Source organism: Perca flavescens, chromosome 3 (genome assembly GCF_004354835.1).
Source record: "Perca flavescens isolate YP-PL-M2 chromosome 3, PFLA_1.0, whole genome shotgun sequence".
In the NCBI taxonomy this organism is placed as follows: domain Eukaryota; kingdom Metazoa; phylum Chordata; class Actinopteri; order Perciformes; family Percidae; genus Perca; species Perca flavescens.
Window position 1 is genome coordinate 26182452 of NC_041333.1, and position 15717 is coordinate 26198168.

At 39.4% G+C, this 15717-nt stretch overlaps 1 protein-coding gene and 1 long non-coding RNA gene across 7 annotated transcripts in view; one reads left to right on the forward strand and one right to left on the reverse strand.

Annotated features, from left to right (window-relative positions):
• Positions 1–173: 173 nt before the first annotated feature.
• Positions 174–15717, forward strand: part of LOC114552449 (von Willebrand factor A domain-containing protein 5A) — a 36543-nt gene continuing 20999 nt past the window's right edge. The window contains exons 1-16 of one of the 5 annotated variants that reach the window (XM_028573244.1): positions 174–408; positions 2086–2133; positions 6727–6786; positions 9346–9393; positions 9632–9834; positions 9929–10151; positions 10869–11035; positions 11133–11247; positions 11366–11514; positions 11605–11693; positions 12006–12150; positions 13325–13404; positions 13509–13623; positions 13751–13909; positions 14040–14143; positions 14430–14650. In XM_028573244.1, coding sequence (XP_028429045.1) covers positions 2091–2133; positions 6727–6786; positions 9346–9393; positions 9632–9834; positions 9929–10151; positions 10869–11035; positions 11133–11247; positions 11366–11514; positions 11605–11693; positions 12006–12150; positions 13325–13404; positions 13509–13623; positions 13751–13909; positions 14040–14143; positions 14430–14650 — 1921 coding nt within the window. In that variant the 5' untranslated portion in view covers positions 174–408; positions 2086–2090. Of the gene's footprint in view, positions 409–2085; positions 2134–2160; positions 2168–6726; positions 6787–8509; positions 8606–9345; positions 9394–9631; positions 9835–9928; positions 10152–10868; positions 11036–11132; positions 11248–11365; positions 11515–11604; positions 11694–12005; positions 12151–13324; positions 13405–13508; positions 13624–13750; positions 13910–14039; positions 14144–14429; positions 14651–15717 lie in introns of those variants that run through there. The other 4 variants (XM_028573242.1, XM_028573245.1, XM_028573247.1 and 1 more) reach the window with 4 other exon arrangements.
• Positions 8218–10094, reverse strand: LOC114552453 (uncharacterized). 2 transcript variants are annotated; one of them, XR_003692176.1, is made up of 4 exons: positions 9909–10094; positions 9600–9784; positions 8939–9022; positions 8218–8275 (listed from the first exon to the last, which is right to left on the reverse strand). It is a non-coding gene; the product is annotated as an uncharacterized LOC114552453 (long non-coding RNA). The 2 variants fall into 2 exon arrangements; XR_003692175.1 differs by having other exon boundaries at positions 9600–9811.

Here is a 15717-nt window from a genome sequence, read left to right on the forward strand (position 1 = left end):
TCCATTATAACAGAGAAATTAGTTTTTGTGAGCTGTGACATTGTAGCAGTTACAACTTAGAACCAAATCCAATGTTGAGCTATTGTGTTGCAGCACTTTAGAGTCATCTTGGAATAAAGACAGGAGTCAGACATTTGTTTGGCTAACACAAAGCTTTTGGAAAAGGACCATAGATCGTAATTCAAGCTCAACTCACTCGGTGCTCTCCTGATGTTAAATCAAGCGTACCAGTTCTAAAGTAGGCTACCTCTCAGTGCAGTGTGCGTGTGCATTCTGGGCTGTGCTCAACGTGGGCGGTGTCGAAGACGTGACGTTCCCATCTGGCTGAACATCTTTCTGCTTTAGTTATAATCCACAAATTGCCGTTAAACTTGCCGTTAGACATATCTGTCCCATCTGTCCACAGAGGTAGGCATCCTTCTCCTGTGTTTATTTAAATAACGTTAGTCTGGTTAGCAGAAACTATTTGTTTTTGAATATTCATATGCATTTTTAGGAGAATATCGTGATAGCATAACAATGTCATTTCTGTAAATGTAACATGCTAGTTTAAATCTCAGTAGCAAGCAAGAAACTGTCTAAATCTATTTATAAAAACAAACAGTTGAGTAACGTACAGTTGGAAAAAAATGGAGAAGGGCGGAACCATTCTAAACTGGCTTGATTAATGCTTTGTTTTGTTTTTTTGATGAAGAAAATGTTCTGTTTTCAATTCTATGCCAATTTAAGCAAAACACGCAATGTTTCATGATAGAAAAAGCGGCGTGGTTTACTTCATTGGCTGTGTAACGTTATACTTAGTGTTATTAAATTAATCTAATCTAATTATCTCATATCTCGTAGCATATAACAAAAGATGTATCCTGGGATTCATTCAGGACTTTAATTTGTTTGAATAAGTAATACAGACTAAAGACCTATCTTTTGATGTTGCTTTCTTTAATAACTGTTCATTTGTTATACTGAAGTTGAATTGATGACACTGTATTCTATAACTGCTCTTTAATGTTTAATTTCTACTAAACTGAAACTTTTATTCACGTATTTTATCTCGCAGTTCTTATACTGCACTGTCAATTTATCCTTGTCTTTTATCTAGTGGTATTTTTGAACAGATAACGGTCATATTTCTGAGAATTTCTCCAACGCGAGTGACAGATTACAACTCAAAAAACACGGGTGTGACAATACATTATCAATAAAAGGAACACGTCTGTGAACTGGTCAGATTTAGTCTGTGAACTAGGTCAATAAGAAAGACAATGTCTGTGAACTTGTCAGATATTTCTGTGAATTTATCAAGAGACAGACTGTGAACTGTCCCGGATTTAGCAAGGTTTACCGAGATTAAATTAAGCTTTAGCGACGGCTACATCGTAGTGAAAAGTAGAAATACTGCAATCTTGTAATAGGTAACGAAAAAAAGCAAGTCACCTGAGCCAAAAAGACCTGTGGTCGGAGACATTTTTATTTTTTATTTATATATATTATAATTTTTACCTGCACTTTAATGTTTTAATTAGTTTTTTAATCGTTTTTAACTGCTTTTTAATGTTTTATGTAAAGCACTTTGAATTGCCCTGTTGCTGAAATGTGCTATACAAATAAAGCTGCCTTGCCTACATAAATAAATATGTTTAAATTTGACTTAAGTAGAAAATTATATTAATCACAATTTTTTCTGAGACAATCAATTGTTCAGCAACATTTTGAATTGTTACAGCTCCAACGATCATATTAATAATATAATGGGTTGTTGATTTAGTTAGTACTTTGATGATTTGTACAGTGTTTTTATTAAATGGAGCCTATTTTGGGGATTGTTATACTTTTTTTTTTTAGTTTTTCCTCATATTTAGTGCTGTGGTCATAGCATGGTTATGACCATACTGGTTACTATAATATGTTTTTGGTGACATTCATGTGAAAATACCTTTAGACTTTTTAGACTTATTTATTAGTTTTTATAAAAACTATTTTTGATGTTTTGCTGAAGAACATCCAGAATGTAAAGTAGCCTAACTGTCATTAGCATTCATCCCTGCAGCAAGAAGTCCTCAAATCTTCTTGTTGATTGTTGTACAGGTACGATGTTGAACTGCTGTGGTCTGCGATCTTCCCAGGAGGAACCAGGTACAGAGCTACTAGAAAAGAAACTGACAAAAATGTCAGACTTTCTCCATTACCTTTTTTGTACGGCTTATGTTAGCTGTAATTGCTATCGGGCACTAATTTAACCCTATACTTTTAGAAAGCATGTTTGACTATCAGTGTGGTTAACAGGGACTACTCAGGGTTAAAATTCAAGGATTCAAGAAAGAATAAACCTTAATAGTCTAGTGACAAATGGTCAAAAAGGGCTTTAGTTTTTGAGATACCCCTACCGGAGGTAGAACTAAACCCAACAATGTTTTTCCTCATCTCTAAGGTCTCCCATATATGAAATGGAATCTTGGCTAAAAATATTTTACTGCTAAGATTGTTAAATTAACAGAAATCTTTACACACCCCCAAACCAAAAAAGGACTAAAATATAGCATGTCCGTATAGGAGTTAAGGCATATAAACTAATGCAGATCAATCACCCAAGACTACAAAACTTGGCATTGTTGTAGTCAGGAAGTTGCTTTACCTACTAGAAAAGACTGAATTTGAATATCTTGTTGTATGGAATAAATAGAGACCTATAAACACATACCTAAAATAGACGAACATGCAAAAAATGATCTATGCAGAATGTTTTCATTTACTTTGTGGTTACTTTGCCAGGGATTATCATAGAAACACATATGATGGCTTGTTGGAAAGGTGGGGTTGTGCTGAATCCAGCAATACCAAAGATGTAAATATAGCATGACAAATCAGGGTGTTCTTTCACTCAATGTATGAGGTGTCCAAAATGAAAGAAAATGGAACACTGACATAATTTAGTCTCAAGTCCAAAGCCCATTATCAGTGGTGAGAAGAATGTTGAGAAATTCAAATATAAGATACATTTAATAATGAAACATTTCATATGGCACCTTGTACTATACAGTCCATATGGAAATAAAGATTGAAATCGAAAGATAATACCTTACCATAGCACAAACAGGAGACCGGGAGTCCGGATTGCAGTTTGACCTTAAAGAGCCTTTTAATAAAACTATAACTTAACACAATATAAATTAAATCTTAAATTAAACAAATGGCAATCTAAAACAAACACTGTGAGGGGGAATGAGCCCACTCCTCACTGAATTTCCAGCTCTTCTCAAGCTGTTTTTTTTCTAGAAGCAACCATTTGGAACATTAACTGCTTTTGGTAGCCATTCGGGGGGTTAGGCCATCTCCAGTGGCCACTTTGGGGAGGTCAGCCCCCCATTATGTTACAACTGCAAAACACCACTGTCACTCATCTGCATTGTCATCAGTGAAATATTTGGACAGTCTGTGAAAGGGCAAGAGCAAAACTCTTTGCAAGTCAAGCCCACTGAAACGTTGCAGTTTCCGTCTTTACAGTAGAGGTGGGTGATGTCTCTAACTTCTTTAGGTGCTGGTGTCTTCTGGAACATCACAGGTTCAATGCACCCATCTTCTCTGAGCCTCCATCCTCTACCAACTGGGTTCCAGAGAAGAGGTGGCTGTGACGCCACACTGCTGTTTGGTACAAGGCTCTCAGCACTCGTTGGCCCAGTACTGGTCGGTAGGTGCTGACAAAGCTACATAGAGCAGCCTTGTTTCCACTGATTCTGAGGTATTTTCTGTAGTGTAGAACACTTGTTTGTCCTGCGGGAATATGTGTTTGTCTGCTGGTTTGAATGGTGCCTCTTCTTTGTCTTTCAAGATCTTTGACTGAGTGTTGGTGGTCATATCTATCAAACAGTATAACGACTTTGATACAACTTGTACAGCTTGCTGCAGAACTGGGATAGCACCATATTCTTGTGACAGCAGACCATGCTATTTATAGTAAAGCACAACAGATCTTGTGGAGCAAACCATTGCCCTTACAAGGAAAGATCACAATGAGACTGGGAGGTATGCATATCACAATGGCTTACCTAGCAAGCATCGGAAAGCTCTATGGCGATGGTGGACTCTTTGACATACTAACTGAGTCAGATGCATAGAGGGAACATCTCGGCAGTTGCTTCAAGGGAAAGAGCTAGCAAGAGGAGTAAGAAGCATAAAGCTAGCCTCTAAGGCTCGTACATCGCCAGTACTGGGCCAATGAGAATTTCTTCAGGGAACACTGTCATCTTAGCTGGTGGCTTTGAATATGGTCAGGAGGTTAAGAGGGTTAGCAAGTCAGGCATTGACTGCTTGACAGATCTTTACAGTGACCAGGAGGTGGCTGACATGAGGCTGGTGTTACATGCAATACAGCGTGCACAGTCACATTCTCGTCTAATTGTCAAATGTGATGATACAGATGTACTAGTTTTACTTCTGTACTCTTCAAGCAAAGCGATGTTTGGATGCTCAGCAGTGTTTATGCACTCTGGAGTCCGGACTTGGCCTTAAGGAAAGATTCGTCCCTATCTGTTTGATCGCTCAGAAGCTTGGAGCAGTGCTTTGTGAGTGTTTACCTGCATGCCACGCCCTCACGGGTTGTAACACCACAAGCAGTTTGTACAGAATTGGGAAGGCCACTGCCCTCACAAGACTGAAGACTCATCTTTGTAAGTTACAGGAAAGACTAAATGTGGACTCTCTGGTAGCCTGGAAGAGGCTTTGCCTGTGGCAAGAAGGTATGCCCTCCTCCTGTATGGCCAAAAGAAAAAGGTGGATGGGCATCCTTGTACCAACCTGGATGAGCTGAGGTACAGATTAGCATCTACTTTGTCATCAGCAAATCTACCCCCAACAGAAGATGCCTTCAGCAACATGTGCTGAGAGCCTTGTACCAAACCGTAGTGTGGGGTCACAGCCACCTGGTCAACCTGCTCTTCTCTGGAACCCAGTTGGTAGAGGATAGAGGCTCAGAGAAGATGGGTGCATTGAACCTGTGATGTTCCAGAAGGCACCAGCACCTAAATAAGTTAGAGACATCACCCACTACTATCTACTGTAAAGACGGAAACTGCAACGATGCCACCAAATGCCAGTGACTTTCAGTGGGCTTGACCTGCACAGAGTTTTGCTCTTGCCCTTTCCCAGATGTCCAAATATGACCCACTTTTATATAGAATACACTTTATTGTACCCAAGGGGAAATTTGTCTTGGACATAGTGCTACAATCTGTTGCTTCACAACATAAACAACATGTAACATAAAATCATTCTCAAATTAACATAAAATAAAATACAATAACATAAAATCAACATGAAAGTGAGATCAGCAGAGCATCCTAAGACCCAAAAGAAGGACACACATGACAGCACAGACAACACAACATCCTCAGAATTAACTGTGATAATTAAAGTGCAAAGTGCAAAAAGTGCTGGTGTATTTATTGCACCCCTGCTCTGCTGGGCTAAGATTTACTATTGGGGTTCAGCAGCTTGACGGAAGTTGGAATAAACGATAACTTTACTCTGTTTTACATCTTGGCACACATAATCTTCTCCCTGATGGCAGAAGTTCATATTCAAATGGAATTGACAGTGTTGTGTTGCAGTTTTAACATCATGGGGGGCTGACCTCCCCAAAGTGGCCACCGGAGATGGCCTAACCCCCAGAATGGCTACCAAAAGCAGTTCATGTTCCAAATGGTTGCTGCTAGAAAGAAAACAGCTTGAGAATAGCTGGAGAGTCAGTGAGGAGTGGGCTCATTCCCCCTCATAGTGTTTGTTTTGTTAGATTGCCATTTGTTTAATTTAAGATTTAATTTATATTGTGTTAAGTTATAGTTTTATTAAAAGGCTCATTAAGGTCAAACTGTGATCCGGACTCCTGTCTCCTGTTTGTGCTATGGTAAGGTGTTATCTTTCGATTTCAATCTTTGTTTCCATATGGACTACAGTACAAGGTACCACATGAAATGTTTCATTATCTTTAGTATCTTATATTTGAATTTCTCAACATTCTTCTCACTACTGATGATGGGCTTTGGACTTAAGTCTAAATTATGTCAGTGTTCCATTTTCTTTCATTTTGGACACCTCATACACTGAGTGAAAGAGCACCCTGATGTGTCATGTTATATTTACATACTGTATTTGGTATTGCTGGATTCAGCACAACCCCACCTTTCCAACAAGCCATCATATGTGTTTCTATGATAATCCCTGGCAAAGTAATCACAAAGTAAATGAAAACATTCTGCATAGATAATGTTTTGCATGTTCGTCTATTTTAGGTATGTGTTTATAGGTCTCTATTTATTCTACACATCAAGATATTCAAATCCAGTCTTTTCTAGTAGGTAAAGCAACTTCCTCACTACAAACCTGCCAAGTTTCAAAGCTCTCAGAGTTTGTGTGATTGATCTGCATTAGTTTATATGCCTTAACTCCTATTCGGACATGCTGTATTTTAGTCCTTTTTTGGTTTGGGGGTGTGTAACAATATCTGTTAAATTAACAATCCTAGCAGTAAAATATTTTTATATCTCAAAAACTAAAAGCCCTTTTTGACCATTTGTCACTAGACTATTAAGGTTTATTCTTTCTTGAATCCTTGCATTTTAACCCTGAGTAGTCCCTGTTAACCACACTGATAGTCAAACATGCTGTCTAAAAGTATGGGTTAAATTAGTGCCCGATAGCAATTACAGCTAACATAAACCATTGTATTTCAAGTTTCAGTACAAAAAATGGATATGTATATGGATACTGGATATGACACGTGCCAACACAAAGGTATGTTTTGTTTCAGTGGTACACAGACTTGTATTGTATTGATTATTTTCGTACAGTCTGATGCTGGCGCTTTCTTAAGAATAAATGTGTAATTCCTTTTATTGAAACCCATTACCCATGGAGGTAGTAACAACAGATAATGAATGTAGATATGGCAGCCCAGTCATTTCAATGAGACCTGCTCACATACTGTAGACACCACATTTTCCACTAGCGTGCACTTCCTACCGCATGCACTGATTAATTACTTAAAAATGTCCTGGTGCCTTTTTAATATACCTTATATTGTACCTAATGATTGACATTTTGACAATTCAGTGAGTTCTTCAGTTTGTGGGGTTCTCGGATTTTTTTAATTGAAGCTTATGGCATAAATTCTCTCTGGGTACCAGGGCATTATGTGACACTTGACTGTCATCCAGAAGTAGTTTGTGAAAATAAGTATTGTATCGGGAGAGGAGTGGATACCAAATGAAGCAATTTAACTTGACTTCGTCCAGCTATGTTAAGCTACTTTAACCCATTTTAATTTGGATTGCTGTACACCAACTATGAGCCTGTAATGCAAAAATATCTGGCTTTAAATGCTACTGTAATCATTACTATCTTTCATATCGGACTAAATCTATAACAGACTAAATCTATAACAGACATCTTTCTCTTTTTCTTTTAAAAACCCTTGATTGGAGGATGGATTGTTTCAAATTTAACACTCTAGTTTTTTAAACTAAAGCTAGGCTGGAACCAGATGGATTTATTCCTGTTTATAAATATCACCTGTAGTGTTTTTGTACAACTCGGTTATGCATTTCTCTAAATAATTTATTGATTTATTCAATTATTCCCTCCCAGTCCGACCTACTTAAAGTTAATTTGGATCCATCATTGAATAAAGTCTTTTGTGATATTAAAGTTTTTCTTGACTGATTAAACAAATTTTTTGAAGTTATGCCTCCTTTTCTCAAAACGCTTAAGACTTGTCCATAACTTCTCATCCAGTTCCACAAACTTCATGAAACTCTCCACTCAAAACTTTCAATCGTGCTGAAAAACCAAACCTTGCCCTCAGACAGTAAACACAAGCCCTCAAAAACCCACAAACTAAAACATTGTCTCACACACTGGTGAGATAAACTCAAAACAATACTACAAAAACCAGTAAAAAGTACTGTTAATTGTGGTTCTCCCCCTCAAAACATGATGAACATGTATGACTTTTGTTTTATCTCTTACTCTGCTATTTTAATCTAGTATTTTAACTAAATATGTTTACCCTATGTTTTCTGTGTCAACTTTTATTGACCCTGGTCTAAAGACTCTGCTATGAAACTTGCTTTGACTTACTCCAGCCTACATGACGTCGTAATGTATGTGATTTCCCGGAGTCACTCAAACAACTGTTTAGATAAATGATTGGAAGAGCATGAGGAGGATGAGTTACCTTATATGGGGATGTTGGTTGCTGGGATGTCCAATGAGAAATGTGACCCTGTTTTATGTGTAAAAGGAACGAAAATTGAAGGAAGGTCAGTCATTTTCTGCAGAAAAGACAACAAAAATGTATACATTTGCATATTTTTTATTCCTACATGTACTGTACAGTATAATACACTAAACAACAACAAAATGGTTATTCTGCCCCAGCATCCTGTCTTTGGTCTGGGACAGGCCAGAGAATCTGGTCATCATCACAGTTTTAATATGCCCTAGCCATGCAGAAAAAATCATCTTGCATGCCTGATCCACCCCTGGAATACATCAACTGAACTGTCTAGGCAGACTTCTTCCATGGCCTGGAGGAGGTGAACACGGATATAAGGTTTTCAATCACTTTCTACTGCCATGCCAAAAAAAAATCCTTCTCTATCTGGTTTTAGAAAGAGTATCTAGATGTATCCTGGGATTCATTCTAAACTTTAATTTGTCTGAAAAAGTTATAAAAAAAAAAGAATTGACTGAAAGAGACAAATATATTGTTAATCGCTATTATTTCTGAGACAATTGTTCAGCAACATTTGTTACAAATCTAATTATCATATTAATAATATAATGGGTTGTTTATTTAGTTTGTAACTTTGGTGATTTGTGCAGTAAATTTATAAAATGGAGCCTATTGTTGGGATTGTTATACATTTTTGTAGTTTTAACTCACATTAAGTCCCATGGTCCGATGTTGAATTGCTGTGGTCTGCGATCTTGCCAGGAGAAACCAGGTACAGAGCTACTACAAAGGAAACTGACAAAAATGACTTTCTCCATTACCTTTTTTGTACTTATGTAAACTTGAAATACAACGGCTTATGTAATAAACTGTAATTGCTATAGGTCACTAACTTTATCCTGCTTTGCATACTTTGCATACTTTTTGACAGCATGTTTAACTATCAGTATGGTTAACAGGCACTACTCAGGGTTACTTATAGTTAGCTATAGATGACCATAATATATTTATTAGTTTTTATAAAACACGAAATTTGATTGCTGATTTGCTGAAGAATGTCATTAGCATTCATCACTACAGCAGGAAGTCCTCAAATCTTCTTGTTGATTGTTGTACAGGTACGATGGTGAACTGCTGGGGTCTGCTAACTTCCCAGGAGAAACCAGGTACAGAGCTGTAAGATTTTCTCCATTACTTTTTTTGTACTCATGTTAACTTGAAATGCAAAGGCTAACATGTATGTTAGCTGTAATTGCTATTGGGCATTAATTTTATCCTGCTTTGCATACTTTGCAGACAGAAGCATTTAACTATCAGCTTGGTTAACAGGGACACCTCTGGGTTAAATGCAATGATTCAAGTAAGAATGAACCTAAGTTGTGTTTCCTTCTGTTTCTTGGTCAGTTCCTCTGAAGAGCGTGGAGGTGGAGCTGGAGGTGAGGGACCATGTGGCTACAGTGGTCTCCACTCTGAACTATGAGAACAAGGAGGACAAACCACTGGAGGCTGTTTTTGTCTTCCCTCTGCCTGGAGATGCTGCTGTCTGTCACTTCAGTGCTAAGATTGGGCAGACAGAGATTGTAGCTGAGGTGAAGGAGAAACAGAAGGTGAGCTGGACAGTAAAGACTTACTCACTACAATGGAGCCTAAAAACAGAGCAAACACAGTAAATGTTACTCACATGTGCCATCTGTTCTCCAGGCTCATGAGGAGTATGATGACGCTTTGAGCTCTGGTAGGGAGGTCTTCCTGTTGGAGGAGAGTGATCAGAGTCCAGATATATTCTCTCTGAGTGTGGGCAGTCTGCGTCCAGGAGAGAGCGCCTCCATCAGGCTGGAGTACGTCACTGAGCTGGCTGTTCAGGCTGATGAAGGGCTGATGTTTTGTCTGCCTACTGTGCTCAACCCTCGCTACCAACCTCGGGGTAGGAAACCCAGCAAACACCGTCATCAGGAATTTAAATTTCAGCTTAGTGCACACTACATTTGTCCATACAAATTGGTTTAAAAACCAATGTCCAATACAGTGGCAGAACACATCCTCTCACAACTCCATTTGCAGTCTAGAAGTCTTCCAATTGTGCTGCCAGGTACACACTAAACAATCTGGGATTTTAAGGCCAAAATCCATATGGATATTATAGAAAATGTTATTCTGGCTGATATAACTTCTTGTATCTAAGCACTTATAAATTCTGTACTGAGTTTTCTTCTAAACAAATAAAAGTTTTGTTCATTCAGTGTATTTTTATTTATTTTTTGGCCATTTTTAGGCCTTTATTGACAGGACAGATAAAGAAATGAAAGGGGACAGAGAGGGGGAATGACACGCAGCAAAGGGCTGCAGGTCGGAGTCAAACCCAGGCCCGCTGTGTCGAGGAGTAAACCTCTATATATGGGCGCACGCTCTACCAACTGAGCTATCTGGGCTCCACATTTAGTGTTTCTTACCTAAAGTTCTGCTGGACCAAGTCCTGACCAAGCGTGTTGAGATAAAGCGCGTTTTGATATGATGCTAAAGGAGACTTTTATTGTCAATAACAACGCCAAAGGCAACTGACCAAGCGTCCGTATTTTACGTGATGGGACTGAGAATGTGTTGCTCTTACAGTATTCCCGAACTTATCTCATGTTATTTACAGGAAGTGAAGATGTTTGTATCCAGGTGACCTCTGTTCCAGCCTCTCTGGTGCCCTACAGTCTGTCTTTCTCTGCCCGAGTGTCCTCTCCTCGTCCAGTCTCTAAAGTAGAGTCCAACTGTCCCCTGGACGCTCTCCAGTACCTCAACACAGAGCAGACCCAGGCTACGGTAGGTAGAGGGCTGATGTCTCTGCTGTGTGATTCTTCTTAAATAATGAAAGCAAGATATATCATTTTATTTTATGAGTTTGTTTTGTGAACTGCAGGTCAAGTTGGTTGGAGGACACAAGTTTGACAGAGACATTGAACTGCTGATTTATTACAAAGATGCCCACCAGCCCACTGCTGTGGTGGAGACAGGACAGGCCTCTGTCAAGCCTGGTGAGTTCACATTATTATTCATTATCTTCATCTTCCAACTGATACGTTGCATTATGTTGGAATAAATTATACAAAGCCAGATTTTTGGTCATTTTTCTGTCTCTCCTCTGTGTTTCAGGCTCTCTGATGGGTGATCCAGTGGTGATGCTAAGCCTGTACCCTGAGTTCCCCCAGGCTGTGATGTCTTCAGTCGCCTCATGTGGAGAGTTTGTGTTCTTACTGGATCGATCTGGCAGTATGGCAGGGTCCCGTATAAAGAGTGCCAGGGTATTCATTATGTGTTAGTTCTGTCATTAAATCATTTACAGTATCCCTCTGACACAGTGGTTTTCACTATGTTTTCTCTCTTCCCTTAAGGAAACTCTGCTCCTCCTGTTGAAGAGCTTACCAATGGGCTGCTATTTCAACATCTACAGTTTTGGGGACTGCTATGAACACATCTTCTGGTAAGTCACTGGCTCATGTCACTTGATATCACTGATTGTACATGTGTAACTTATGTCAGCTCTATCAGCACGATTCGGCAGACAGATCATTGATATTGGCTGATTCTGCAAAACGATTTGTTATATATAATGTAAATGTTTTTAAATGTTCACTCCCAACATTTTAAAATGAATTAAACTTACAAGATTGTAGTGATACTTTAGAAAAGTTCGTCTGAGACTGGATGTCAATTCCAAGTTGCTCTGTAGAAGATGGTAGTGTTACACAACCACCCACCATCTGACCTCCTCCATTTGTATGTGTGGTGGCAGTAAGAGTGTGGAGTACAGCCAGAAGACCATGGAAGAGGCTCTGAAAAAAGTTGAGGAGATGGGCGCTGATCTGGGAAGAACAGAGATCCTGAGTCCCCTCAAACATATTTACAGCCAGCCCTGCATTTCCAGTCAACCTAGACAAGTAATACACACACACACACACACACACACACACACACACACACACACACACACACACACAGGTTGAAAAATAATCTTGAGCCATTAAAAATGACATAAAATTAAGTCCTCAACACTAATAATAAATTATAATTGTCCCTTTTTGACAGAACTACAATGCTATGATTGTTTGGAATTATCCTTCAAATTTACTTTGCCCGTTTGTTTGGTATTTTTGTGTCACAGTGGTCACGTTGCAAAGGTGGGAGAAGAGACGCAAACTAGTGGAAGAGTGATTAAAGTATTTCAGCATGAAGCAAGTTGTTGGTATTTTGGTTGAAATTTGGTCTTAGACATTACACTGAGAATAGACATCTTAGAACCAAGTCCATTTCTGTTTCATGGCTTACCTGTTAATTTGGTAAGGTCCAGGTTGTGGTGGCAAAAGGTAGCCTATTCTTCTCCCCAGCCTTGTCCTCCAGCTGGGGCATCATGAGGCAATTCTCAGGGCAGATGGGATATGTAAACCCCTCCAACATCTCTTCCCTGTTAGATATGCCCGGAACACCTCCATAGGGAGGCATCCAGGAGGTATCCAAATCAGAAATGCAGACCATCTCAGCTGAGTTCCTTTAGGGCTAAAGAGGCAATGGGGGCATTTCACCGATTACCATGTCCTCAGACTTGGAGGTGTTGACTCTCATCTGACCTCGCTGCTTTACTCTCGACCACAAATCATCCCAATGCCCACTGTAGATCACGATCTGAACAAGCCAGCAGAACCATGTTATTTACAAAAAGCACAAATGCAATCTTGAGGCCCCCATACTGGACACTCTCCATACCTAAGCTGTGCCTCTAGATTCAGTCGATGAAAATAACAAAGATATTCAGTGACCTGCCTTGTTGCACGATCCAAATGTTCTTAAATAATGTAATTTTCAGCATGAAGCTTGCTAGCTCAAAGTTTTTTGTTGTTTCCCGAAGCAAACAGATTTTGAGGACGGCAACACACAGAGAGCGGAAGGTGAGGGACAGGCAATTATCCTGGAAATGTACCTTCATTGATCCAGACTACTGAAACAGTAATCTAACACAACTCTCAGAAAAGGATGTGAATCCCTTTCAGCACAAGCTGCATGCTTCTGGGTAAGATGTGATGTAACTTGGAGTGATATGCAAACTCTTCTCCCTAGCTGTTTGTCTTTACTGACGGGGAGGTGGAGAACACCGAAGACGTTATAAATCTGGTGAAGAGGAATTCATGTTCCCACAGGTAAAACCTCAAGAACACAAAGCATAACAAAGACCTGCCCAATTACTCAAATATCTCCGATGTTCTAATGCTTTGTGTATTTAAAGAAAACTACTGTATTGTAGGTGTTTCTCTTTTGGGATTGGGAAAGGGGCCAGCTCTGCTCTTATCAACGGGTTGGCCAAGGAAGGAGGAGGTCACGCTCAGTTTATCGCAGATACTGACAGGATGCAACCCAAAGTAAGACATCACAGTAGTTATATACATGTGATTGAAAATGCTAAGACATGATTACAATTATGAGTAAATACATTGAGTAAAAATTCAGTGGCTCTTCCAATGTTTGGAAACTGTTTTTACTCATCAGGTGATGCAGTCGCTGCGTTTTGCTCTGCATCCAACTGTGGTGGACATCTCATTCAAGTGGGATTTGCCAAAGGGAGTGTCTGTCACTGTTCTCTCTCCACCAATCACAGCACTTTTCCATGGTCAAAGGTCACTGGTTTATGCCCAGCTCACTGGACAGGTAAGAGCAGCACCATCTCATAGTGAAATACCTCTTTGGATAGATGTGTCATGTTTGAAAAATATGTATTACAGTGATTTTTGTATAATTATGAAAATAATAGGATTTCAACACTGTAATACTTTCTCAGAGTTCAGAGGCAGCGGAGGGCTGTGTGACGGTGAAGTACAGCCTGGCAGGTCATCCCTCTCAGAACCAGCTCCACTTCAGTCTCAAACCTGCAGAGGACACTGGGTAAAACAGGGTTTGGACAGCAAAAGTTACTGACTGGAATGCAGAGTTTATGTTGGTTGTATGGGTAAATTTGAAATGGTTACAAAGGGTAATACAATTTATATGTGCTTGAGTTGATTTTAGGCAGCACATTCAGATGTTTTCAATCACCTGCAATTGTGCCTATGTGGGTTTTTCTATGAATATGCTGTTTACAACGTAACCTAAAAGAGACATGGTACAGTAAAACAACATTTGAATCCAACAGTGAAATCCACCTGTGTTTATATCTCTCTCATGTCCGCAGATTAACAGTCCACAGGTTGGCTGCTAGGACTCTGATTCACTCCCTGGAGATGGAGGAGGGAGAAAGAGGAGGAGAGCAAGATGGAGAAGTGAAGAAGAAAGTGGTGGAGCTCAGTGTCCAATCCGGATTAAGCAGTGCCTTCACTGCCTTCATTGCTGTCAACAAAAGTGATGGCGAGGCGATTCAAGGACCTCTGGTCCTCAGAAATGTTCCCACACCCAGTGAGTATATTTTTCCAAGAACAAATTAAAAGGCAAGAAACCTGTCCAGTTCAACTACAGTTCAGTACAGTAAGACGTATGTGTGATAGACATGGCTAGTCTGCCTTCTTCTTCATTTCTTCAGCAACATGTATAACTATGATAAATCATAATATTTCTGTTGAAAACCAGCAATACGATGTGACTTTCGTTCGTGTGCTGCTGTGACTCTGTTGGTTTTGTGTTTGTGTGAAAGAGAGCCAGAGTTGACATGCTCTGTTAATTCTAATGTTGTCTAAAGACTTGGCACAGTGGTAGTTAATGTCCATGTGTTACATAAGAATTCCATAAATGTTTAGATAAAGTGTTGATGAAATATGGTAAAGGTCATGTAGCTGCTGTGTATTATTATATGTTCATTCAGAACCTGGTGAATGGAGCCTGGTCAGTCCTCAAAAAGAAATTGTAACGGGATCTGAATATAACACTAGATGAAGCGGGTGACACAATTTGTAGGAATATTAAACATTAAGGATACGCCTCATTCAGTTCCAGATTATGCATCGCTTCTACTGGACTGCCTCCAGATTGTTCAAACTTGGATTGAAAGACACACCAAATTGTTGGAAATGTAAGATAGAGGATGGCCTATTGCTTCATGTCCTATGGTCCTTTACCATAACAAGGTCCAGGAATTTTGGACTAGGATCCATGTCAGATTGCAGGGACCAAGGTTGCATTCAGCCCAATATTATTATTGTGGCGTTTGAAAATATGTCATCCAAACAGTTTGCCCAATTGGATATCTACACGGGACTATGGTCTTTTGGCTTTCTGGGGGACTCCTGAAGCAATGTGCTGGGGAGAGACATGTACGATGTACTTATGGTGTAGTAATTTATTAATATGTTTATTTGGTTTACAGTTTATTGTTCATGTTGTTATTATATGTGGTTAGATATTGTGGTTTTTGTGTCATCTTTTCTTGGTTTTTGTTTGGGTGGGTGGTGATGACAAGTATATGTGTGTGTGTGTGTGTGTGTGTGTGTGTGTGTGTGTGTGTGTGGGGGGGGGGGTGTTCATCTTGT